The sequence below is a fragment of the Syngnathoides biaculeatus genome, chromosome 3 (genome assembly GCF_019802595.1).
Source record: "Syngnathoides biaculeatus isolate LvHL_M chromosome 3, ASM1980259v1, whole genome shotgun sequence".
NCBI classification, from domain to species: domain Eukaryota; kingdom Metazoa; phylum Chordata; class Actinopteri; order Syngnathiformes; family Syngnathidae; genus Syngnathoides; species Syngnathoides biaculeatus.
Window position 1 is genome coordinate 8,265,123 of NC_084642.1, and position 27,589 is coordinate 8,292,711.

At 41.2% G+C, this 27,589-nt stretch overlaps 1 protein-coding gene across 2 annotated transcripts in view; it reads right to left on the reverse strand.

Annotated features, from left to right (window-relative positions):
* The window catches only part of rnf111 (ring finger protein 111), a 35,223-nt gene that overhangs the window by 5,401 nt on the left and 2,233 nt on the right, over positions 1-27,589 (reverse strand). For both annotated transcript variants that reach the window (XM_061814403.1, XM_061814402.1), the window contains exons 2-11: positions 21,831-22,785; positions 16,641-16,773; positions 7,681-7,835; positions 6,189-6,383; positions 5,581-5,954; positions 4,275-4,515; positions 3,781-4,138; positions 2,964-3,089; positions 2,751-2,868; positions 146-226 (exon numbers count right to left, since the gene is read on the reverse strand). In XM_061814403.1, coding sequence (XP_061670387.1) covers positions 146-226; positions 2,751-2,868; positions 2,964-3,089; positions 3,781-4,138; positions 4,275-4,515; positions 5,581-5,954; positions 6,189-6,383; positions 7,681-7,835; positions 16,641-16,773; positions 21,831-22,707 — 2,658 coding nt within the window. In that variant the 5' untranslated portion in view covers positions 22,708-22,785. The remainder of the gene's footprint in view (positions 1-145; positions 227-2,750; positions 2,869-2,963; positions 3,090-3,780; positions 4,139-4,274; positions 4,516-5,580; positions 5,955-6,188; positions 6,384-7,680; positions 7,836-16,640; positions 16,774-21,830; positions 22,786-27,589) is intronic.

Here is a 27,589-nt window from a genome sequence, read left to right on the forward strand (position 1 = left end):
CGTCCCGCCGGGAGGAGACCCCGGGGACGGCCCAGGACACGCCGGAGAGACTCTATCTGCCTCCCGGGTTGCCTGCCGGCCTTGCTAACAAAAGTCCAGCGTTGAATTGTTACTCATCCACAATGCAAAGAGTGCATGCACTCACCTCGTAGGTTCTTCCAAAGCCAGTCATTCGAGATGAGATGTAGCGAATGTGCGGGTAGGTGACTTCGGATATGCCAGTGTGCTGTCGGGGAGGAAGACAAAAACCATGCATGCTACTTTTAGCTATTTAAAAAAAAAAGTGTATTTTTGTTCCCCTGTTTAAACAGTTAAGTAAAAAGAGCATCTAAATGCAGGCGGTCCTCGGTTTACGGCTGAGATCCATTCTTGTGGACATAACCTGAATTTATTTACATTTCGGAATGCGCCATTGTCAATCACTAACCTATACTAAATCATATTAGTGCGAAAAACTAGTATGGCGATAACTGAGTGTGCTTTCTTCTGCTGTGTGATGAATTATTATTACACGGCTGCCACGACTTAACATCAAAACAGCGTCTGCCGCCATCATCGTAAACCAAGAATGCCCAGGTGTTGGTATGCCACTGTGATTAATGCGCCCTTACAAGTGTGTAATTATGGGGTGCCCTTCCCCATTTGCAGTCCACCTTTCCCACCCCACATATTCACGGATTTTATTCTCAGTTTTTTTTTTTTTTTTTAAATGTACCGCATTTTCACAATCATAGAGGTGTTAAATTCTCTTCTAAATAGACCAGGCGCCAGATTAGACATGGCTCCTGACAAAGTGGTGCACATGGACCTTTCCGACGTGTCAATCACTCGTACAACAATAGCAATCAGATAGCCACATTATCTTAACCCCTGGCTTGACACGCCCCTCTCGCCGTATTGTCCCACAAGCAATGCTGGTTGTCAGTAGCGTGCGCTTGGAAAAGTTAATGTTACGAACAAAATAGTCCTCAGATGTGCTTGGGGAACGTGCAGTTCTGATGAAAGATATCCTGCTAGTTTACAAGGGGCCCGATTGATTCATTTTCCGAAGCCTAAAACACAGTTGAAGTGTCTACGGTGGATTAAGGCTCGCGGAAGAGCGCACGTACAACTAAATGTGAACAACATCAACAAACACATGGCTGTATGTTTGAAGGTAAGTGAGGGAGAAGTATCTTCTCTGAGTTTGATTTAACTATTATCAGTGCTTAACACGTTGCAGGAGAACAACTTTCACTTTGTTAGTGTATCACTGACCTGCTGAACGACGTGGGTAATGTTTTATGCCGAAGAGTCGGGTTAGTGATCCTAAATGCGCCATGTCACGCAAGAGAAATGTCTATTTGCCTATTTGTATCACATCAGACTTTTAAGACAGAGCACTGGGTACCATTATGAGCCAAGTCAAACCTTTTCATTTGGTGACTACGGTACTGACTGGGTTAATCGCCATTGTTGAAATGTAGAAAATCGAACCTAACTCACTTATAAAGACTACAATGATATTACTCGTGATCTTTTCCAAGTAAAAAGTACTCAGCCTGCTTTATCTCTCCTCTATCTATCATATTTCAATATGAAGTTCGTGAGGCGTCAAACTTTTTTGCATCGATCGCCAACGTTTCGCTGTAACTCTGACATTGCGTCCTGCTCCGTCCAAAATCTTAATTCCGTGTACATGGATATGTATACCCTACATGTATATATGCGTGAAATAGTTGAGACCTCTCTGGAGAACTCTCTTGGACAAGTCTGACGCATTTGGCAAAAAAACATACCCCAATATCATGTGTAATACGCGATAATCGACTTTAAACATGTTCTGTTCAGTCGCCATTTTGGAAGGTTGTGGGACGTGGCAACTGTAGTTAATGGGGCAGAGCTTAAGCTCACCAATCGGAAAGGTCCATTATCTACACACTAAGACACTAAGTTCCTACATTTGCAAATGTTGTGTGACTTGTCCAATAAAATACACTTGAACACACTGGTTACATCACCATACATGCTACCACGTGTATGTAGGCTACCATATGATGGCGCTCACGAGGCAGTGAGGAACAATTGCATTTCACATCTGAAAGCAGAAGACAGATTGCCCCACACACTGCCTGTCCAGGCAGATCATTAGTGACGATGTTATACACACTCAATGTGTTAAAGGAAAACGAAAATTATGTGCGATCCAATGTGACACTGTGAGTGTGTACAACATCATCAGTTATGACCTGCCTACACAGGCAGAGTGTGGAAGCAATGCAAGTTTCTTCTGCGTGTATTTTACGGTTGCGAAAATATGGTACATATCGTACATGGGTATATTAATACTGCATCCTTTATCCGCGGGTGAATAATGGGGGAACGCTGTATACAAAAGTAAGGTAAAACCGATATGTTCCACCTGAATTCACTTTCTTGTCCATTAAATCTGAGCATGCTCGCTGTGATAAACTTGTACTATAGAAAGTCAGCAGATGCTTGAGGGCGTCTAAGAAAAAAAAAAAAAAAAGACATCAGGAAACAGTCGGCTGTATTTTTGCTGAGACTTTTCCTCGAGGCTTCTCGGGCGCGCACTTGAAATGCCTGATGAGCCTTTATTAATTGCCTTTGCATAATTCATGAACTTCATCGCACCATTCTTGAAATAAGCCGTGTTAGAAAAAAAAAAAACCCTCATCATTGATCTAAGACAATTCAATTAAAAGTGAGTGGTATTTATGCTAATGTATGCTTATGCGCAGAGATGTTACCATGAAGGGGATGGGGAAGTGGTGCAGTCTGGAGGTGGGGTGGTAGTGGTGCAAGTGGGAGTGCAGATGCCCTGAAGGGTACGACGCCACGGTCACTCCGGCCTCGATGCCGAGCTCCCTGTGGACAAAACACATTCGCCGCCTTTGAGTAATGGTCATCACAGTAGCCCCGAGCGTAAAAACTGCAGAGACCGAACGGGCTCCGACACAAACCATGCGGTTCTCTGCTCTGGCTGGCGAGGGTGGGAAGACATAGTTTGAGGCACGTGGATGTGGTGCCCGTGGCCGTAGTTTGGGTGCATTCTGTGCGGGTGAGGAGGCGGCCGCTCGTGCGCTCGTCTGCAATGAAAAAGTCACGCAAGATTGATAAGCTCATTAAGATTCAAAGCCTTTACCATCGTGCATTAATACGTAATCAGTACAATTACATTTTAGCTCGGCCGATGTTCCTGTGCTTCATAACACCTCAAATCAAAATTACACATGTAGTAAGATGCATCAGGAAGTTTGTTGAAATCAGCAGTTGCACCAATTCGATATTTTTTTCCGTTTGTGTTTGAGATGTCCTGTTTCGTTGGCGTCCTTTAATGCACTGTCAAAAATGCTTCTGCTTCTTTTCCGACGCAGCTCATAAATGACCCTGTAGCCTACTTTACTGTAATAATTTGGCTCAATTTTCTCATACTTCATATTGTGTGCAAATCCCCAAAAGGTGAGTTGAATGACATTACACCATTAAGGTAAAGTGCGAGCGCTAATATCCGAGCCAATGCGATTGATTGTTTGTGTTGAATAATTTAACTCATGAACACATTTGTGTAATATAGATCCATGACTGTCTATATGCTATATGCATAATCATGGTGCCTTATGGTTATGTCCATTGTAGGTGCTCCGGTGGTATCTTATGGCATCTTTACTCAATTACAAACTTAATTGCGTGTTTTTGCAGCAGGCTTACTGTACATTTTAAAAGACACCGTATATAAAAAACACTGTTTTTAACGCAACGGAAGACCGCGGCACTAACGTGGGGTGCTGCATCATTCTGCGCCTCTGGACCTCCATCCTCTGCAACATTTCGTGTTGATGGAGCCGCTGAACTGATCCCAGTGGTGGCATATGGTGCGGCAGAGTCTGGTGGTCTGTGGGCAGGTGCTGGGCTAGCGGTGCGTTCGAGCTGGAGAGGTGGTGGCCAGGTAGAGGGGGGGCGCTAGGTACGCTGTGGCCTGACGGGTGGGATGGAAGGGCGGGGTGAAAGGAGTGAACATTATGGGGAAGGACATAATCGCCTTGAGGAGGGGGTTGAGGTGTAAGTTGGGGGTTCCCGTGGGAATGAGGGCAGGCAGTAGAGGGCTGATGATGCAATGAGCGTGCCAGAGAGCCATCTGGAAATATAGGAGAAATGTAGAAGGAAATGTAAATAAAAGACTACATATGAGAAAACGTTTGCAGCCATTACATTTCCAACTGAAGCTGACCGTCCAATAATGGAACACCTGATGAAGATTATACTGTACTCACATGAGGGGTGTATGTAATGCCTGCATGGCTGCTGAAGTGGCGTTTGAGGCTGAGCCCCCATGCCAGAACCGAAAGAGTCCACCGCAGTTGGCTGGCTGGGGCCGGGGGTGGCCTGGGAAACGTACGCAGGAGGCCGCGAGGTGGAGCCCGGGCAGCAGGGGTCAAAGGCTGATGTGCTGCCATGGAAACTAGCACCGCCGCTTCGAACACTACTGTTGCTCAAGTCTACTGGCAAGGTTTGCTATGAGAAGAGAGAAGAAGAAGAGAGAGAATCTTTAATACATTGCATATTTCACTACCAGCCTCTAGAAGTTTCTATGTACCAAGAAGCCCTTCAATTCTGGGTAACTCCACAACGGAACTGCTGTACTTTTACTACATACCTGGATAGCCTCTAAAGGCTTAACAATTTCATATTCAATATTTGACCTTCTGAAAAGGATTTTCCTGTGACTTTCATGATGTACTAATGTTAACAAGTAGAATTTTTGGTCACTAGTACTCCGAGTGGGCAGCACGGTGATCTCAGCTGGTAAAGCGTTGGCCACACAGTTCTGAGGTCCTAGGTTCAATCCCGGACCCGCCTGTGTGGAGTTTGCATGTTCTCCCTGTGCCTCCGTGGGTTTCCTCCGAGCACTCTGGTTTCCTCCCACATTCCAAAAACATGCAACATTAATTGGACACTCTAAATTGCCCCTAGGTGTGATTGTGAGTGTGGCTGTTTGCCTCGTGAAGATAAGCGGCAAAGAAAATGGATGGACAGATAGTATTCCTAGTAGTGCACAACTGTCGATTAGTGCACAGTTGGACCTCACTAGCCAAATGGAGATGTCATACTAGTAAGCGAAGTTATCCCTCTAGTGAGGACAAAGAGCGTACTACTACATGATTTTTTAGCTGAATATCAAAGAATCTTTCCGGAAAGCTGTTAAAGCAGGGGTGCTCTATGTGTCGATCTCGGGCAGTTTTGGTCGATGGCATGACCAAAAAAAAAAAAAAAAAAAAAAGATGTCAGCCTATCATCCACGTCGTTACTTGATTCAGGTGTGGCAGATATGTCGATTGCACGCACATAAAGCCGCGTTCTAACAAGCTGGCCTCATATTTACGATGTCTCTTTTGCTTTCTCTACAGCAGTCACTTCCATGACCTGGTCGTTCTTACTAGTGAGGATAAAGAGCGTACGAGGACCTCAAGATGAATATCAAGGATAATGAATTCATACTCAAATGGCATCCGATAGCGACACAGACTATTAATACACTCACAATTAACTAACTTCTGTTAGCAGTGAAGGCAGGATTACCTGATCGTGATAATGGGCAGTGTTGTTGGCGCCACTACTGCTAGCGCCACCGCTTACGCCGGCACAGGGTGCGGGCAACGCACTGGGTCTTTCCACAGCACAGCTCGGCTCTTGAAAAGGCAGGGTACCCGGGGGCTGTGGTGTGGGGTGGTGGACATGAAGGACAAAATGGTGTGTGTTGCCGTGAGCGTGCTGAGAGCCGTTGGCCTGAGAGGACGAGGCCTGCATGCAGCTCGAATGGGAGTGGCTGAGGGACAGATGACCCGGGGAAGGCCTCCCGCACGGCGAGTGCTGCTGACAGCACGACGGCAGCCTAGGCATGGCTGTGCCTGCGTTTTCTCCTGTGGAACCTGACAAACTTGGTCTGCTGTCAGCTGGTAAGAAGAAGGCAGAGGAATAAGCAAGCTGTAGGCCGGTTGTCCGAATGCAATGCGACACCAAACAAAAGAGCTTTTGACAACACATCTGTGGCGTATGCAACGGAAGGAGAGAGGTATTCTCGGACTTAAGGCCAAGTTTAAAATAAATAAATAGATAAATAAATAAATAAGGGAAAGCTTCCCCATTATTCCGGTCTAACAGCATCTGGTTGCAACATGCTGTCTTACCCTCTGCGGCTGTTCGGGTCGAGCCGCTCGGCCTCGGTGTGTGCATACTGTCTGGTATCGAGCCTCGGCAGCTCGTGGAGGGGCCTGCGGCATCATTGAGCTCTGAGGTAGAGGCATTCTGGGAAGATGAGGACGAGGATGACCTGACCGTTTGAGGGTGACCGCTGCCGGAGGTTGTTGGCACAACTGAGAGGTCTAAAGAAAAAAAGACAAGAGTCAAGCTAGTTCTAATATAAACAGAGGCAGCTTTACCCAAGAGATTAATTTACTCCATGACTGCACTCGTAATTCAAAACATTTTAAATACGCTGTATGTCTTTTTTGGGCTTTCTTTCTAAATGCATTAAATATGTTTGAAGTGCTGATAGACCCCCCGCATATATGTACTGAGCACCAGTGGCTAATCTGCCCAACTGTCACTCCCCAATTGAAAATAACTAGGGAGGATAAAGATTATATGCCTGTATTGCTATATCGTCTGTCTACCTGTGTTGCTGCATCATTTGTGCTAAAATATCCCTTGTAACACTCGTTGACACTCCTTAGCCCCTGTGTGGCGTTTTTGTTCACAAAGCAAAAAATTATCAGTCAAGCGATGGTTCTTGTCGCAAAAAATATTGAAAATCGGGTTACTCAGTCGCAACTTGGGTAACCACTATTTCAGATCACCTATATCTCTAGAAATGCGATTGAAAAACACCATTTTGTTGCTAAAACGTCGACGACTAGTAAAACGCATCTGAAATTTAGGAAAAAAAATGATTATCCATTCAAATTTACGTGCAAAGAAGTTGGTGTACATGGTAACCAATTTTCACGTTAGCCCATTTTTACAATCACCATTTACTGGATAAAAGACAATCATGTTACAACAAATCTGATTTTAAAAAAATACTTATGTTCATAGTCAAGAATATAAATCTGTGTGTGTGTGTGAAGAATAAATGGATCTTGGTCTGGTCAGCATAAGCCAAGGAGAAGACAATCTCAGTATTATGATGTGTGCACTCCATCCACAGCACATATTAATTTTGCTCGCATACTCGGCTCTATATAACTTTTCAGTCCACTCAACTTGGACTTTAATAAAACGAGATTTAGATATGGATAAAAACCAATGTCCAAGTAATTAATATCAATAAAACCTGTAGAATCCAAGATTCCAGTTCATTAGATGGTAAAAACTGCAAATGCTAGAAAATGTATGTCAGTGATATAAAGAATCCATTTTATCAGGTAATTGTCTTTACAGTTTTAAGCCAAATGGACCGGTTATATAGGGCCTTTCAGCCTTTGAAATGTTGCCTCAGTCACCTTTTTCACACAATGATAATGGTGTATGGTGCCATGGGAATATGTAAAGAGCTGGATTAGCTTTCTCAAAACACTCAGTGTAGTCATGTGTTTTGAAGTATATTGAGCTTCTAAGTAGCGCTGGGACGGATCATCATCATCAGCATCAACATTGAGCCGGCCTGATGTTTTTTCTCACCATCTTCATCAACAGTGAGGTCCACCACCTCACCAGAATTTTGACGCAGCGGTTGAATGACCGTGGACAGTCTGTGACGTACTCTGGGTTCCTGGAGACGGTTTTGTGAGCAACTGTTACCCCATATCCTACCAAGACCACCCAGTGAGCGTGACCTGTCAACACAAAGGCATAATGGTGGTTACACATTGCCTTCACTAAAGGCACTCTAGCATTTCCATGGCGATGGCTGCCTTGGTGGGAATGGAGAAGGAAAACAACATTACTTACAATACTTGTGTCACAATTTAGTAAGACAAGATTGAGAGAACAAATACATTTTAGGGTTGTCCTCTTCTGGTCCTTGTTTGTTGGTGGTATTATGAACCCTAAATGATAGTAGAAACTATGTTTATGTTGCACATCAAAATGACCTCGGCAACATCACGTATGCATTGTTCCCTCGCTATAAAGTGGTTCATTTTACGCGGCCTTGCTGTTACACAGATTTTTTTTTTCGCTACAGTGTATCAAGATTTGTATTTTCTTTTGTTTTTTACAGCGTATGAATGCGCTTTGTGTCCTCCATCCTGATTTGCGAAAGAACTGTAGACCATTGTCATTCTCCTTCAAGCCATGTGTCCTGTAATTAATAGAATGCAATCAATTTGACTAATTTACATAATTGTTCAATGCTAGCAGCTCTTAAGTGCTGTGTGGTTAAAAGTTTTCTCCCAGACAATCTCCAAATGTCGATGAGTGTTGAAGACCCGGCAGAGATGACAAAGACAGCAAGTGAGGATAAGAGAAGAGGACACAAGTGTTGAGAAAGACAAAAAAGATGGATTAACGTTTGATCGCTTGCCAACAATGGCTAATGAACTTCAGCGAGCTGTACAACAATGGGCCCCTTTGATGTTCTGCTCATTCCGGTTCTCAAACATAATCGAAGGTTGCGTGTCTGTTCATAAGAATATTTTCACCCAGAAGGAAAAAAAAAAGCGATAACAATGACCCATAACTATTTACTTCACTCGCAAAAAGACTAATGGAGAAAAAGACGCTAAAGCAGAGCCGCGCCAAGATGAAGAGACACGGCCATAGGAACTATAAAATACACGACTTGCGATGGTAAAAATAACGATTTCTTACCATAATTTCTCGTTTATGTGTCTTAAAGTATAATACGCACCCCCCTAAAGTGGAACTAAAAAAAAACAAAAACAGGAAAACCTTTCTACCAATGTACAATGCGCACCACCAATTTTCTGCTATCCAAATGCTCAAAATATTAGGAATTAGCTGTATTTCTATTTTGCTAGGTTTGTAGTTCCGTCCATCCATTTTCTTTGCTGCTTATCCTCACGAGGGTCACGGGGAGTGCTGGAGCCTATCCCAGCTGTCAACGGGCAGTAGGTGGGGTACACTGTAAACTGGTCGCCAACCAATCGCAGGGCACATAGAGACAAACAGACACACTCACAATCACACCTAGTGGCAATTTAGAGTGACCAATTAATGTTGCATGTTTTTGGGATGTGGGAGGAAACGGAAGTGCCCGGAGAAAACCCACGCAGGCACAGGGAGAACATGCAAACTCCACACAGGCGGGGTCGGGATTGAACCCGGGTCCTCAGAACTGTGAGGCCAACGCTTTACCAGCTACCCTCGTTTCTACTTGTATTGTTTAAAAAAAACAATCAATAATAATCTTTGTGCATGTGGTGATGTGGATTGTAGATTACCTGAAGAGAATTGACAACAATGACTCAAACATGAGGGCACTAAAGAACTCATGACAACTTCAAGAAGTGCAGGCCACCCTTCAGGTAAGGCCAGTGTTCATGACAACACGATCGAGACAAATGACAATTGGCACCCATGGCAGAGTTTCAAGGCAAAAACCAGTGGTGACAAAAAAGAACATAAAGCAAGTCTTACTTGTGCCAAAAAAAAAAAAAACAACAAAAAAAACATTGTGTCTTCATTGTGTCTCCTGTGCTTTATGTAAAGTAAATGAGTCTTTCTGAAAATGTTGTTACTCTGGGGGGTCTTGCTTCACTCTGTATGAATGGTGAAATGGGGTAAAAAGTTGATCATGGTTATACTACATTAGTGAACCAGAGTCACGTGACAGCGCCTAAGGCAAAAGTCTCTCTAATAACCAAAAACAAATAGCTCAGGGAAGCAATAACAGACGCTGGAACTAGAAATAAGTCTAGCTGAATACAGCTCAATGTAATGAGTGAAATGTAGTGCATTACTACACACCTGGGTCCATACCCACACTAACCGTTTCCTAAAATTTGCACATCTTCAGCCTTTTTCACTTTCATTTATTTCATGTTCCTCTAAAATGTTCTTTTCACATACTGAAAGTTCTGAGTCTGGAGCGAGTGTGTCCAGGGAATAGCCGCATTTACCCACTCCGGGCAATAAAGTGAAGAGAGGGAGGAGGGGTGAGCGAAGATGAGGAAAGATAGGAGCCCAGACAAGAGTGTCATAAAGTGGGATGCCATGGAGCTTTGCAGTCACGGAATATCATTACAACTCTCATGAGAGCTTTGATGACCTGCAGGTGTACGGGGAAAAAGGAAATGCCAAATTGCAACGTCATCACAACTATACTGCTTCTGACATGACTATCCTTCAACATAAGTGACTGAATTGTGCAAAGTGACTCATTTCATGCATTATGCAGCAACAGATGTCTTGCTCAGAGTAACAGGTAAATTGCCTGAATAGAATTAATTTCATATAGAAAAAACGATTTAAGTGGAATATACTAAGTTTTTCGAGTTACCCAACGTCATTTATATAACAAATGGTATGCAAAAAAGGGCACTAATTGGCAAGGCTCCTCAGCTCCTCCCAGGGCAGAGTAAGAGCCACACGGGGAAAGGTCCCCTAATTAAGTAGACCTGGGATTATTTTGTAAATATCTGTTTGCCACCATAAGCCCCAAAGGACGGGAGGAGAGAACCATGGAGAGCAACACCTCATTGTAAACATGTACACTGGTGGAATTGGGTGGTGGGGGGCAAAGCTACAAGTATGGTCTAGACAGAATTAACTAAACATACAAAATGTGACTGATTTTCCCTATTTTCTTCATGGTGCCACCACAGGAGGGTACCAGAGCTGGCAAGATTTAAAAAAAAAAAAAAAAAAAGACCAAAATGGAACATTGCAGAAAACAGATACTGTTGCTATTGGAAGAAAATTTGGGTCAGCACTTTGAAATCTAACACAGACTCCCAAAAATGCTTAACCTCAGCGACCAATAAAACAACAGAACATCCAAGAAAGATAATGGGCCATAAAGTCAGCATATTTCATCAAGATAATTATACCCATTTTGTAAAATGCCACAACTTCTCATCTTTCATGTATGCCCTTAGAATGTAAGCGTCAAACCATTGTTCTACACTTTTCTGTGACTAAAAGGTTTACGTGTCCATATACAGTTGAAGTCAGAAGTTTACATACACTTGTGGGGGAAAAAAAAAAAGTTTCATATTTTTCTTTCACTGTCTGAAATCAAGACAGACTAAACCTCTTCTGTTTCAGGTCAGTCAAGAAAACCACATTTATTTAATTTTGTTGCCATAATAATAAGAGAATTTGAGATTTTTATATTATTTTCTTCAAGGTCAAACGTTTACATACACAAAAAAGTACCATCTTCAAAGAACATGGAGAAGCCCAGATGAAGAGCTCATGGCTTTGGAAGTTCCTGATAGGTTTACTGACAATGCGAGTTAATTTATGTCACATCTGGGGATAAATTTAAGGTCACACCTCAAACACTCAGCTTCCTTCTTTGAAATCATAGGAAAAATCATAACAAATCATCCAGGAAATTAGAGAGAATCATGGCACTCCACAAGTCTGGCTCATCCTTGGGTACAATTTCCAGATGCTTGAAGGTGTCATGTTCATCAGTTCAAACAATTATACGAGAGTATAAACATCATGGGAATGTCCAGCTATCAGATGTCTCAGGAAGGAAATGGGCTCTGTGTCCCACAGATGAATGTGATTTTTTTTTGAAATGCGCTAATGAACCCCGGAACAAAACCTAAAGACCTTGTGAAGATGCTGGATGAAGCTGAAAAAGTGTCATTATCCACAGTGAAACGAGTCCTGCACCAACATGGGCTCAAACCACTTACTGAGAATGAAGCAATCACTCTTGAAGATTACAGCTTGTAAAAAGACACCAAGACAAAGATGTTAAGCTCTTAACTTCTGGAGACATGTCATGCGGTCTGATGAAACTAAAGTGGAGCTGTTTGGCCATAATGACCAACGTTACATCTGGAGGAAAAAGGGGGGAAGCTTGTAGACCTGAGAACACAATAACAAGTATGAAGCATGGAGGTGGCAGCATCATGTTGTGGGGCTGCTTTATTGAACCAGGAACTGAACCTCTTCATAAAATGACATCATGAATAAAGAACATTACATGGCGATGTTAAGGCAACATCTGAAGAAAAAAAAATCTGCCAAGAAGTCACAATTCAGGTGCAAATGAATCTTCCAAGTGGAAAATGGCCCTAAGCATGGTGCCAAAATAGTTAAAAAGTGGCTTGAGAATGAAATCGATCTCTTGGAGTGGCCATCAAAAAGCAGCCCTGATCTGAATCCTGTCAAAAATTTGCAGGCTGAAAAGGCGTGTTCGAGCAAGGCAACCGACAAACCTGACTCAGTTACACCAATTCTGTCAGGAGGTATAGGCCAGAATTCCAGCAGAGCACTGCCAGAAGCTCGTGGAAGGTTACCCAAAATGTTTGACCCAAGTCCCGCAGTTCAAAAGAAATGCTACTCGATACTAAGGAAATATACGTAAACTTTTGACCTTGAAGAATATATCAAAGTCTGAGAAATTGTCTCATTGTTGTTATTTCTCACAAATAATTTTGGTGATCCCGACAGACCTCAAAGCAGGACAGGTTTAGTCTGATTTGACTTCAGACAGCGAGACAAAAAATGAAATATGTTTTTGCACAGTGTATGTAAACTTCTGGCTTCTACTGTAATTTAAGACCATTTTTAATAATGCCTTTATGAACATTCGCCGTTATTGGCAGTAGACTTCTACTTTGAACTGTTATTCAATCATTTCTTGCTAGGATATACATTTTATAGGCAATATTATGGACAAGAAGAGTAAGATGAACAAAGTTAACCGGCCCTTTTAGGCTTGTAAAATAATAATTTTCCCTTATTTCAAGTTAGAACATCAAATTGCAACTTTTCTACGAACTATGAAATAGCACATACAACTATAATTCTGTTTCTACTTCTAGAATAGATTAGTTTCTAAATTAAACCATTAAATATGGAAGCATAATATTGAAATGGTGATAAAATCAAAATTGTGCTTTTAGGGTCACAGTCAAGCTGAAAAGAAATTTTGTGTCAGCGTTCATGTCCTGAGCTCAACTTTATCATGAGCACAGTGACTGATCAAGTCTGTTTTTTTATTGATTCATATCAACTACACTGTTTGTTGTAACCCGCTGCCATCTGGCCGGGACATCACCCAAAGCCTCCCGCTGTGTACTGCTCAAACACTGGAATATTCCCTTAATCCATTGCTTTGGCAGAAGAGCAGCATCAATGAAACAGCCAGCACACCGAACAACACATATTCATTGGAAAGAGGTGCTCCCTGGGGAAAAAAAATATAGCAGTCCCAGTCCCGGTCCCCACAACTGGGATAATACGAACCTGCTTTATTGCCAAAAAGTGTGGGGAAATCCAGAATAATTGCCTCTCCATTTTCAATGAAGCAAAATGGTACCAGTTAACAGAAACAAAAATGATATAGGAAAATTAACTATGACATCACTCGTTCTCCTGGGTGGCAAAGCCGAAACGTTCTTTGATGGCTCCATTGATAAATGAACCCTTCTTCTGCCGATTTTGAAATGTAAATGGCTGGAAAAATTGATTGGTGCAATGCGAACTGATCATTCACACGCTGGGACCTTTGTTGTAGTTTGAATACTTGATTTGTCAGCTGAAAAGATGATGCTAAGCATGCTAAAATGTTTATAAGGGAGACCCAGTGTGGAAATTACAACTTAGTTTGGCTTAATAATAAAGAATGCAATAAATGAAATGCTTTGTTTGCTCTTCATAGATGCACCGTTGGGCTGCTAGCGTGTTCCATAGTAATCTCTGTTGATGCACCGAATGTTCCTCTTTCTACATGTTTTCTTCATCCTTCTACCTGGTGTCAATGGCAATCCTGCCAGAGATGGTGATGTTACTAGCAGACTGGTATCAATGTCGTTGCCGTCGTCATGGAACTACTACTATTGTTGATATGGCTGTCGTTGTCTTGCATTATTCTCTCATGCTCAAGGCCTTTATCCTGATCTCTCTCTGCTCTCTCATCAGTCCCCTTTACTCTGTCTTTCCATCTCAACACAACTGACCATGACCAAGGTAGTACCTCAAAACAGCCAACTTCATATTTAATCCATTATGAAATTTACAATTTATCGCAACATACTCAGCAGGTCCGCTGACTTGTTTTCTGGGCCTGGTCAAGTAACGGTCCGCACTCCATATAATTGTTCTTCATAAACAAACAGTAAAGCAAAGCAAAGCAAATTTATTTGTGTAGCGCATTTCATACACTAGGTAACTCAATGTGCTTTACATGATTAAAGGCATTTCAAAACAAAGAGATAAAACATTTAACACGGGATAAAAACAATAAAAATGACAAACAAAATATAAAAAAAGACAAAACTGCATACAGTGCAAGTAATATGATCAAAAAGTGGATATATTCTAAAAAGCATCAGAAAAAAAAGAAGCGTTTTCAACCTGGATTTATAAATCTTCACACTTGGGGCTGACCTCACTTTTGTTGGCGACTTAATTCCATTTGTGTGTAGCATAAGAGTTAAAGGCTGCTTCACCATGTTTGCTTTGGACTCTGCGCTCCACTATTTGACCCGAGTCAGTCGATCTCAGAGCTCTACTGGGCTTGTATTCCGTAAGCATTTCTTTCATGTATTCAGGACCGAAATCATTCAGTGATTTATAGACCAATAGCAGAACTTTAAAATCTATTCTAAGGCTGACTGGAAGCCAGTGCAAGGATTTTATATGAATGGCATTATATGCTCTGACCTCTTTGTTTTGGTCAGAACGCGAGCTGCAGCATTCTGAATGAGCTGCAGCTGTTTAATACTCTTTTTGGGGAGTCCAGACAAAAGGCCATTACAATAGTCAAGTCTACTTGAAATAAAAGCTTGGATGAGCTTTTCCTGGTCTGCTTGACACATACAAGACTTTAATCTAGATGTTTTTCCAGATGGTAGAATGAAGTTTTTGTGATTGATTTGATATGATTGTTGAAAGTCAGGTCAGAATCAATCAGAACACCAAGGTTTCAGACTTGGTCTTTGGTTTTTAAAGATGGAAAGTGCAGGTGTTTACTAACAGCAATTATCTTTTCTTTATTGCAAAAACAATTGTCTCCGTTTTGTTATGATTTAGTTGAAGAAAACTTTGGCTCATCCAGTTATCTGATTTAGACAGTGGGACAATACCTCAATTGAACTGTAGTCATCTGGAGAGACTGCTCAACATAACCCTGTGTCATCTGCATAGCTATGGCAGTCAAAATTAAAGTTTTGAAGAATTTGACCCAAGGGTAGCATATACAGTCTGAACAGGAGAGGTCCAAGAACTGACCCTTGAGGGACCCCATAGGTCATTGCCATTTGCTGAGATTGAGCACATCCAATGGTCACAAAGTGGAGTGATAATTACTATAATTTCTTAAGTATAATGCACATTTTCCCCGCCAAAATGGGCAAAAGTCAATAGTGTGGATTATACATAGATATAAGAGCAAGTTTCACATTTTATAAATCTATGGCAGTTGTGATGAATAGTGGCTATGAAAAAAAATACTTTCATTCCAAAATGTCATCGCCACCTAGAGGTTGAGAAAGGTGTAGTCTACACTTTCATTCCAATATGACAAGGGTACATGTATGTGCCGTTGTGCTCATAAGTTTATAGATTTTGTGATATATATATATATATATAATTTTTTTTAAGATACGTGCTTTTAATAAATGCTTGACAGTTTAATATGAATCATTAAAATTAAAAAAAATGTGGTTTGCCTAGTCCATCATGTTTTCTTTAAAAGAATCGTACCCATCTTACAAATTCTGCCTGTATTCAAACAGAAAAGCATAAAAGCATGTCTGTTCAAATTTACTAAATAAAAGTAGGACAGTAGATTTCAAAATAAGACCAAGTAGATTTAAAAAAAAAACTCTTACATGCCCAAATGACATATTTGCCTTCAGAATTATTTTTTTAACTAACAAAATACAGATAATGTTACATGTTATGTATGATATTATGGGTTGATGCAACGTCATGCATTGTAAAAATGAATTAAAGTAGAAGGGTTTGAGAAGTTTGATGGCAACTTTGGGGGAGTGTATTATAAATAGGTTTTGATTAAATAAGAAATTACAGTAAATGGAATGTGAAGAAATTAAACCATTTTTGCCACATTTTTTTGCTCCCATTTAATGGATGTGTTGCTCTTTCTGGTGTGAGTCTTAGCGGGGCAGTATAATACAAACATACGCCAAACGACAGCTTTTGTCTTGAAAAACGATTAAGTTGGATCGGTCAAGGAATCATTGTATATCTGGGAGCTCAACCCAAACACAGGTTGTTATTATTGCTTAAATGACAATGTTTTTGACTCCTTCAACAGGAGGCAGCTGAATGTCTTCAGGCCAGTGGTAGTCACTTACTTTCTGCCACTGAAGTATTCTGCAGTCTACCATTTATAAACATTCTGAATTATACTATACGGGCAGCAAGACAGGCTGAGGCAAGCTGCATCTCGTCCACCTGTTTAGCCAACGATTCTCAAATAAAATAAGGGATTTTCTTCAGATTTAAAATAAAATGTTTCCGACCTGAAACCATCTCCGACTGTGACGATCTCCACCTCACTGTCTGTTGAGGTGACATTGATCTCCTCACTCGCAGGGACAACAGGTGCTGGAGCTGGAGTAGCCTCAATCACCACCACGTCTTCATCCAGAGCACCTGAACACATTAACAGGAACATGATATTCATCTGGATAAAATGACAGCTTTTGGCATCAGCTCATTTAGTCTCAAACACTGTTAAATTACTGTAATATATGTGCACTGACACTGACGGGCGACCAGTTCAAATGTGTAGTCAACCTATCGCCCCGAATTAGCTGCGATAGACGGCAGCAACCCTTATGAGGATAAGCAGATGGAAAAATTGATGGCTGGATATATAAATATATTAGAGTAGCTCAAAAAGAGTATTTAGTTAGCCACCAATAGTGCAAGTGCAAGTTCTCCCACTTCAAAAGATGAGACGTGTAATTTTCATTAGACTTTACACAATCAGGATTTTTGGGGCCAATTACTGATCATGAAGTTTAAATACTGATAAATGATCTAATCACAAGATGGAGCAATGAGTCTATTTAAGTGACCTGTTCATTTACTGAATACACTTGTTTACATAACTATTCAAAAAATATATTCACAATAATGTTATCTTTGCTCATCTATTCATGACAGTGATGCATAGTGAAAGAACAAATTAATGGTCTTCTAATAGATGGCAGTAAGCACATACAGAAATCTACTTTTAGTGACATTTTTGTTTGTTGGTGTGTCGTATAAAGTTTTTCAACTGTATAGAGTATGTGCATCAGATACTTATATTCTCAGATATTCACAGTGAGTAGTTTAAGTATTTATGTATATTATATATATTTTATTGATCTTCTGAAAATTAAAACCTAGAAACAAGTGACTGAATGGTAAAATAGTAAAGCTTATCTCAGAAAGTCCATGTCATCAATGTTTTGTCTCACATGCTATATGCACAAAGAAGAAAGATTTTCCAGCAAAATTAACAGCCATTTGTGATTACAGCATGTTAAAGCATTTTAACATTTCTAAATCTTTTACCTGAAATTTGTGTTTTTTTTTAATAGTAAGCTATTACAGTTCTGTACTTAAAAAAACCTTTGCCCTGTATTATATGCTTTTTCCCTTCTAATTATGTAAAGCACATTGAGTTACTTTGTGTATGAAGAGAATTATACAAAGAAAACTGCCTCCCTTGGCCTAGAAAATCATGATAGTTTGTTTTGCACAGCAGTGGTGTTTAAGTGCCTTGCCATGCAAATGAAGTTCATGGTTCCCAAATGGGATTTCTATTCTGATTGTCCCTTGAGCGCTGCTGCTAAGCACCCTCACAACTAACTGGGACTTTGGTGATGGGGTTGAAGTGATTAAAAAAACAACATGGATGTCACAACCTGGACAGTAACTGAATATGTTTGCTCAAGAAATGATAACTATAAACACAGTATGACTAATAAGGCATTACTAATTCTTGCAAGTAATGCATAATGTGTCACTGTATAAAGAACTCAAGGGTTATCGGGAATAAGAATTGGGTTAAAGATATCAATCTTCTACCATGCTTGAGGTCCCATATGTGTGCTGGTACCTACCACAGATGACTTAGAATAAGTGACGAGGTACACCCTGGACTGGCATACTTTTACTGTAATGTTACCAACTGGTTGAAGATAATTGTGGGAAAAAATCAACAGTGGTGATTAATTTCATATATTACCTCAAACTAGAAACAAGTGCCTTGCACCCCCCCACTACTTTTACTGTTACTAATCAGAATATACATTTACCTTTTGTGTACTTTGTAGTTATGTAGTTCCCTGGGAATGGAACAAAACATTTGCAATAGATCTAGGAGCTACGCAGATGTGTTTAACAGGTAAGGGTGACGATAGTTTCCATTACATTAGTCTCGAAGGAAAAGAAGGGATAGAAGACTCATTCATCAACAGAACTCTTAAACCAACACACTAGGATTAAATGATTAACAGAATAAATGAGAACAAAAATGTTTGGAGGAGATTTGTATCATTTTACACTTGCAAAAACAACATAAAAGTAAAACTGGCTGTCATAAAAGCATGTCCACAATTGCCAACACAAAGTGGAGTTAAACACGCATTAGCTAATTTATTATACCCTACCACCGCTAGTAACAATGTATTATAATGACCCCAGATGTGGTCAAGGATGGACATAGCCGCCAGTGAACGTTCAATCACTTTTGAGTAACAGGTAAGCAAACACGCAGTACCCGCCTACCCACCATTGACGACTTGCATTCTGCCAGAATTAAGAGAAGAGCATGCAAAATCCTATTGGACATTACAGCTCCTTCCCTCAGATAGGCTCTACCAAACAATGCAAACTAAAACTAGCAGACATTCTAACAGCTTCTCTCTTGACTTCTTCGAGTTAACTCACAAGTCCATTGCAATATACTGCTAATTTTTGTATCTTGAGTTTGTTGTCTCATTCTGTGGGGCCAGTTATAAATCACTCGTGCACTCACTGTATTAGTTTCGGCACGTTATGCTATTTGCATATCTCTTGTTGACCAATACTAGCCACTTATATCCCTAAGTAGGATCTGCACCATTTGAACAATCGACTGAGTAATATCGACAACATTTGCGCAATTGACTTTGTCCCAGATTATTGCACTTTAAACTGCATACATTTCTTGAAGTCTCGGCATAACTTTTTCCTCAATGTTTTTATGTCTCAAAAGTATCATCTGTCAATTGACTGTCTGTTGTTTTACTAGCGCGTCTCCAACTACCCAAGAAATATTCCGTGTGTGTGTGTGTGTATATGTATATATATATATATATATATATATTTTTTTTTTTTTTTACATACTTAGCAAAATAAAGGTGATTGTGATTCATAAACGAGCTTCTACGGCCACAAGTTCCACCCATCCACACAAGATGTTGACTAATGCTTAACCAGTTGCTAACCCGAACGTACAACAGCTAACTCTGCACTCTCATTTGCTGTGCAATGTTGTTGATTGGGCAGGTGGGGCTATAAATTAATACCCTAACAAATCCGTTCATCGTTGTCATTAAAGGAGCTCACGTGCACTTTGTGGGGGCTTGGCTCCCCTTATCTGACACACACTTTGAACCCTGACATTACCCTTTACTGGATAACCAGGAGTCATGGCGGTGGAAGTAGCTGAATGTCAAATTTTCAACATACGTTCTCTTGAAAGCCTTTCTGACAACAGACACCTGGCATACTGACATTGGTGGTGGGTGAAAAATCTACTTGTAGACTCTCTGGCCACGTCGAACTAAACTTCTTCCCTGTTTTTTTTTTGTTTTTTTTTTTCTTTCGGCTTATCCCGTTAGGGGTCACCACAGCGTGTCATCTTTTTCCATCTAAGCCTATCTCGTGCATCCTCCTCTCTAACACCCACTGTCCTCATGTACTCCCTCACAATACCAATCAACCTTTTCTTTGGTCTTTCTGTCGCTCTTTTCCCTGGCAGCTCCATCCACCCTTCTACCAATAGACTCATTCTCTCACCTCTGAACATGTCCAAACCATCAAAGTCTGCTCTCTCTAACCTTGTCTCCAAAACATCCAATTTTGGCTGTTCCTCTAATGAGCTCATTTCTAATCCTATCCAACCTGTTAACACCAAGCAAGAACCTCAGCATCTTCATTTCTGTTACTTCGAGTTCTGTTTGCTGTTGTTTCTTCAGAGGCACCGTCTCTAATCCGTAAATCATGTTCGGCCTCACCAGTTTTATAAACTTTGCCCTTCATCCTAGCAGATACTCTTCTGTTACATAGAACACCAGGCACCATCCACCTATTGTTCCATCCCACTTGGACCCATTTCTTCACTTCCATACCACACTCACCATTGCTCCGTAATGGTGACCAAAAGTATTTGAAGTCCTCCACCCTTTCTATCTCTTCACCCTGCAGATTCACTCTTCCTCCTCCGCCCTTCTCATTCATGTCGAACTAAATTATGCATGATTATTTTGTAAGGGCCAAATTTCTTATTTGCACTTTTATTCGGTCTCTTTGCACAGTTGTACTCAATGTTAAGGGAGGTGATGTTTAATTTTTCATAAATTGAAAAAAATACTTGTGAATGACAAATAAGTGTAATTTATTTCACTTTGCTAAACCCACCTAAAGAGGGATATGTCTGAGAACATGCCTTAAGAAAGGCAAAACTGTAGCAACATGATCCTGTTTTCTATTTCTTGAATGCACTGGGTCTTAATATAATTTAAAATATTAGTGCAACTCAATAAACCTAAATTCTTTGTTGTGTGACTGTCCATTGCCCTAACTCATTCGAGAGAATGATTAATTCATCCCTAACTGTGCAGAGAAGTCCAAAATGAACTACATCAGCATTCTAAATTGTGATTGAAATCTGCTCTAAAAGCAAGTTATACAACCTGTGTTGGGTTCAACTCTTCATCGGCATATAAAGCTTTAGTTTATGCAGGACTGCACTTAATTTTGGCAACATTGGATTGTGCTGCCTGCAAGCACCGCAAAGCGATACGTATCAAACAGTAGCATTAATGAAAGTGTCAGGGTGATGAGGTGTATAAAACAATACACTAAACACTGTAGCAACTGTTCCATTACAATTTAAATTCTTGGCAGAGAAGCTATGCAAAAATACATCTTGATGTGGAAAATAATCCCAGGTTTCTGTGATATTAAAAACAAGACAAATCATTTCAAATGTTATCTTAGTATTGCTATGGCTGCGATTTTGTTGAAGCTGGAAATCCATTCCGTGTGACTATCACGCAGTTTTGGTCAGAGACTCGAGAGGAGGGGGGGGGGATTAGTGAAGTAAGACTACATTCAAAACAGTTGTACCACTTTAAAGTTCCCCTTTGAAAACAGAACAAAATGTTGACGCTTAAAATGATCCCGTTGAATTACCAGTGAATTCCCATGGAAACTTTCCAATTTAAAATCCCAAATTCCCCATCTTAAATTCCCATAGAAATTTACTGAAAAATTCCCACCCCTTTGCAACCTAATTAGTATACCCATTCCCATGAAAGCCTACAGTATAGATGTGTGCACATCAAGTCACTACAGTGTTGACGGCGTATTGTAACAAAGCTGTACTAACACACACACACACATAATAGATGGTGAAAGAGAACTAGTACATCAAGGTCACTAATTACCTGTGGCCACTGCAGCGCTGTTGGGCTGGCTGCTGCTGCTGCTGACATCCACGTACAGCTCATCCTCCGCTTCGGTCGAGGAGGGGGACGAGGATCCGCTGCTCAGCTCCTCACTTGAACTACTTGTGCTATTCAGTAAAGCGTATTTTCTGCGTGCAATCACTTCTCGTTTCTTCCTCTGCAGTAGTAGTCGCTCCTTTTGCTTCTGTGTACGCTGCCCTCCCCCAGGAACTGCTTTCACAAACCGTTTCCTATGCAGAGGCCGCCGACTGCTCAAACACGGTCGCTTCAGCAACACCGGCTCCGCCTCGGAGCGCACCCACTTATGGGAGCGGGTCCGCCTCGTTCGACTCACAACAGGGCGAAGACCTACTCCAGTGGCTCCTGTTGGGAGGACAGGGGCTTTATGTTGGCCCTCTGTTGGTCCAGAATCCACATCCTCCTCAGAGCTCAGTGTATCCGAGTCCCCGAATCGTAAGCTAGAGGAAGGGGACGAGGCACAGTCACTAAAAGATGACTCATGATTGTGTTCATCCTCGCTAGAGTGACGTAAAAGTTCTTCCCTGGGACGCTGAGGGGTGACAGCAGTCTCACTAAAATGGCCGACTTTAAGTGAACAGTCAGAAGGTCCTGCCTGTTGGACCTTTCTTTTTCTGCGGGCGGAGAGGCCGCGCTCAGAGTCCTTGTGGGATGCAGTGTCCCTCAAGGTCCGATGCCTCGATTCGGAACACAGGGTTGCAAACTCACCGTCTCCCATTCCAATCACCTCCATGTTGCTTGGGAAGCTCTTAGCTGCCTCCAAGGGTTCGGGGTTTACCAGGGACTCCTTCAGATGCTCCTGTCTGCTGGAGGCCTCAGATGGCACTTCACTCTTCATCGTGGCAGCTCTGTCCACACCGAGCTAACAGAGTGAGTGTGCAGCTCCTATGATTCAAACCCATTCATCTCACAACACCTACAAAAGGAAGAAAGAAAAACAAGAGATAAAGTCACTGTGCTGAAAGCCAACTAATAGTGACTTCAACCTATGATGCAATAACTAAGATGAAAGGTACGCAGAATAAAAGTAATTTAGAAATGGTCCGTTTTATTAACAGTGATAAATTCAGGGAGCGTGCAGCGATCCGCTTAATTATCAGATGACATGGAAAGTTAGCCGCTTTAGAGAGATACAGATGTGCCACACCCGAACAAGAATATCAACAAACGTGGAATTGTTAGCATTTATAAAAAGAGTGGAGCAAAGTGCTGGTCTTTAGGGTGCCTCCCAAGATCTTGGGGCTCTAAACTTTGTAAATCCCTTCCTGTAGAAATCAGAGGCGCTACCTTGGTAGAAATGTCAAACTCTCGAATGACGACTTATTTTTACACGCTTGCATTTTGTTAAACTCACTCCCATACATCTGGATTTTGACCAGTTCAACTCCCACCTCTCATCTAACCCCACTTATCTTAGGTGGCGAAGAGCGAAGTGAGACAGTTGCTTTGGATAGCATCATATAGTGAATAATGTTGCTCACTTGGGATCTATTGCAGCTTGATGGTCCTGGAAGAGGGATCTAAGCATACCGTGAATAAAAATGACATGGTTTGAGAACTGAAAAAGCCTGAATTTGAGGCAAATATTCCCAAGATAAAACAAAAGTATGCTAATATCTCCTTAAGTAGGACAAGTGGTTTTACTCAGTGAGTCATCAAATTGCGAGGCTAATGTGGTTGGATGCCACAATCACTTGGAATACCTGAGCTAATAGGCTACCATGTGGAATTGCTGTACTGCAGAACTCAAACTGGGATAAAGCAATAGCAAAATGTCACATTAAAGAGGAAGAGAATAGGCACTTTATTCTGGTAGAGATTTCATAGCAGCGTAAATTCTCTCAGATTAACGCTAGATACCAGCCTGGTGACGTTTTAACCACTTCTGAAATAAAACAGATGTCTCTGCCTAAATTGCATGATACACATTGACAATAACAAAGGTATCTCAAGTCACCAAGTATCCAAAGTCACTGAACTGTGAATCAAACAGAAAAATCCTTATACTGTCGCAAGAATGAAAAGAAATGACTCACACCAATCTTATGACCTTCAACCATGAATTGCAGCATTCAAAGAATTTCTGAAGGCACAACAATGCCTACTTGGAACTAAAACTGATGTTAATTTATCTCTATGCGCTGTTTTTCACCCAGCAGTGCAGATTTGGTTAAATTCTGTACAGTACAAATTCAGGGGGATAGGCATTAAATACGCTCAGATAATATCTATCCAAGTTCGCAATACCTTTAAAGTCTAAAACGACACAGAACAATGCTCTTCACTAATGTACGGTCGCGCTAAACATTGGAGCTTTCTATGCATTTGGTCAACAGGGAATAGTCACTATAACTTTAAGAGTGGTACGGAAGAGTGTATGAGAAAAGGTTAGCCTGACTACAGAAATATTTCTTACTGCATGTTTGTCATGTTGAAACCGGCTCAGTTTAGTGCAGTGCGGCATCCCTCAGCCAGTTTAATTACTGCTGGGCTAATGGCGGGCCCAGCTTTGTTGCAATGACAAGCAGTGGGTTGGCTTTTCCTGCTAGCATTTAGCCCTCTCCCAGGAACGACACAGGGTATATCAAATGTTAATTTTACTACTAAGAGCAGATAAGACAAGAGATGGCTAATGAATCTATTAATTAAGCTAAACTGAAAAACTTCTTCATATGGAGATATGGCAGCTAAAACACATCAGTCAAATCACATCAAAAGCCTTTATTGACATTATGTGACTGTCCATACAATGAGATAAGGAGCGCTACTTCACAACGTGCTGAAACCAATATAAAGAATAACACACAATCTCCACTGATGAACAGTGGGGCCGGGTCAATGCCGCATTTCCGGAAGTCCAGGATGACTTCCTTGGTTTTTGTGGTGTTTAGTGTGAGGTTGATAATAAAACAACACTTTGGCAGTTTTCCAACCTCATCTCTGCACAGAGACTCATCTCGTTCTATCAAAAAGTACCGTAAGCTCTTAATGGTTCAATAGTTTTCAAAAGGTGTTTATTGAATTTTTCATTTGTTGGACGATTTGGAATAGTACAAGGAGTAACAATTCAATTGTGATTTACGAGTCATTTATCACAGTCAATGTGAACAGTATTTGGGGTTTTACGAGGATGAGTCCAAGTACTACAATACGTTGTGACTTGCGTTGGTAGGCTATATTAATAAGGTATCATATATACCTTGTGTTGGTGATCATAGACATGCTCCGGTGACTGCTTTGCTTTTCATAAACTGCAGTTTATTTTAAGTAACAAATGATCCCAAACTTTGGACATTCTGTTTTATGCAACCTTTGCTCCCGACTGGCAACCATCTTGCCAACATATTTCAATGCCGAGTGTTGCATGAGAATGAAATAATAGTCCTGCGAAGCTTTAAGGTAGATTTTGTTTTAGTCCTTTAGTAATCAAATTATTTGGGTTATTAGAATAATCCATTATCTGAGCCGCTTACCCTGACAAGGGTCGCGGGATTGACAGAGCCTATCCCAGGTATTTTGGGGCAGTTGCTGGGCTACACCCTGAACTAGTTGCCAGCCAATCGCAGGGGACATAGAAAGAAACAACCATTTGCTTTCACAATCACAATTTAGGGCAATTTAGAGCCTCAAATTAACGCAAGTTTTTTTGGGATGTGGGAAGAAACCAGAATGCCCAGAGAAAACCCCCACAGGCACAGGGAAAACAAGCAAAATCTACACAGGCGGTGCGGGGATTTGAACCCTGATCTTCAGAATTGCGAGGAAGACGCTCAAACCAGTCCTCCACCATGTCGCCTATTAGAATAATCTTTTGGGATTTACAGTCCTTTCCAAAGGTATTGAAACAGCAAAGCCAATTTCTTTTATTTTTCTTGCATACTGAAGACATTTGAGGTTCAAATCATAAAGATGAATATGAGAAAAAAGTTCAGAATTCCAGCTTTTATTTCACGATACTTGCATATAAATGTTAAACAACTTGGGAGAGAGTACCTTTTGCTTGTACCCACCAAATTTTCAAGTGAGCAAAAATATCAACACCAGGGTGCCCTGAGAAAACTCACACAGGCACAGGCAGAACATGCCAATTCCACACAGGAGGGGCCGGGAATTGATCCCCGGTTAACCAAACTCTAACCAGTCACAATCCACTGTTTGAAAATACTATATAATACATACTACATGATGCACACCACTCATCAGCAAAAAGAATCGGAAGGCCAGACTGATTTTTGCAAAGTAAGACAGAGATGAGCCACAAACATTTTGGAACAAAGTTTTATAGACTGACGAGACAAAGATGAATCCCTACCAAAGTGATGGAAAGGCCAAAGCAATGAGAATATGAATCTGCTTATGATCCAAAACAAACTCATCTGTGAAGCATGGTGGAGGTAATGTCACGGCTTGGGCTTGCATGGCTGCTCCTGGAAAGCCCTGACTAGTTGTTATTGATGATGTAACTCAAGATGGTAGGAGCAGAATGAATTCTGAAGTCTACAAAACCATTTTGTATGGCAATTTACCCAAAAAAATCCATCCAAATTAATTTGGAGAAGATTGATCATGCAACAAAAGACTTCATCAGGGGGGAAAGTGGAAGGTCTGACAGTGCCTAAATCAATCACTGGTCCATAAACAAGTGCTTCTCAAATAGTGGGGCGCGACCCCCTTGTTGCAATACGAGGGGGGCCCATGAGAGACACTGAAGAAGATACATCCATTCATTGTCTTAGCCGCTTATCCTCACAAGGTTCGCGGGAGAGCTGGAGCCTATGCCAACCGTCATCAGGCAGGAGTCGGGGTACGCCTTGAACTGGTTGCCAGCCAAGCGCAGCGCACATAGAGACAAATAGTCGCACTCACCATCACACCTCGGGTCAATTTAGAGTCTCCAATGAATGCATGTTTTTGGGATGTGGGAGGAAACCCGAGTGACTGGAGAAAACACACACAGGCATGGTGAGAAAATGCAAACTCCACACAAGTGGGGCCTGGATCTGAACCCCAGTCCTCAGAACTGTGAACCCAACACTCTACAGCTAGCTGCTCCACCATGCCGCCTCCCCGAAGAACATGATTAACATGATTATTTTTTGGATTGTAAATTGAGTGATAGCGTTCTTTTGCATGTCAATGTTTATAAGGATTAGATTATCCTTTATATACAATGCTATATAGAGGTGTACTCGCGGGAGCTTTTTCTTCTTCCTGGGGTGCAGGGGTCATAACGGAAAACAATTGAGACGCACTGCTTCCTTAACAGGAGACTGAAAAGAGAAACCTCCAGAAAAAAATAAATGAATAAAAGAGCCTGCAGTCAAGGCCTGGAAAAGCATTTTGAAAGAAAAATGCAACAATCTGGTGAAGTCAATGGGTTGCAGGGATAGTGCAGTTTTTGCAAGTAAAGGTCATGCCACCAAATATTAAATGTTACTCACTTTTAAGTTAATTTCCTAATGTTCCAATACTTTTGCTCACTTGAAAAGTGGGTGACTGCAAACACCCTGATCTAAAACCACCCAAATGTCTTCAGAATACAACAAAAACAAAGGAATTGACCGTGTTGTTACAATACTTGTGGCGGGGACTGGAAACGTTTAGTCTCATTCATGGTTGCCCGGCCACTTCAGAGACCTATTTGTATATGAATAAGCAATGTTAAAAAATCAATTTTCCCATGGTGCCTTCAAAGGTGAGTATCATTTAATTTCCAAATT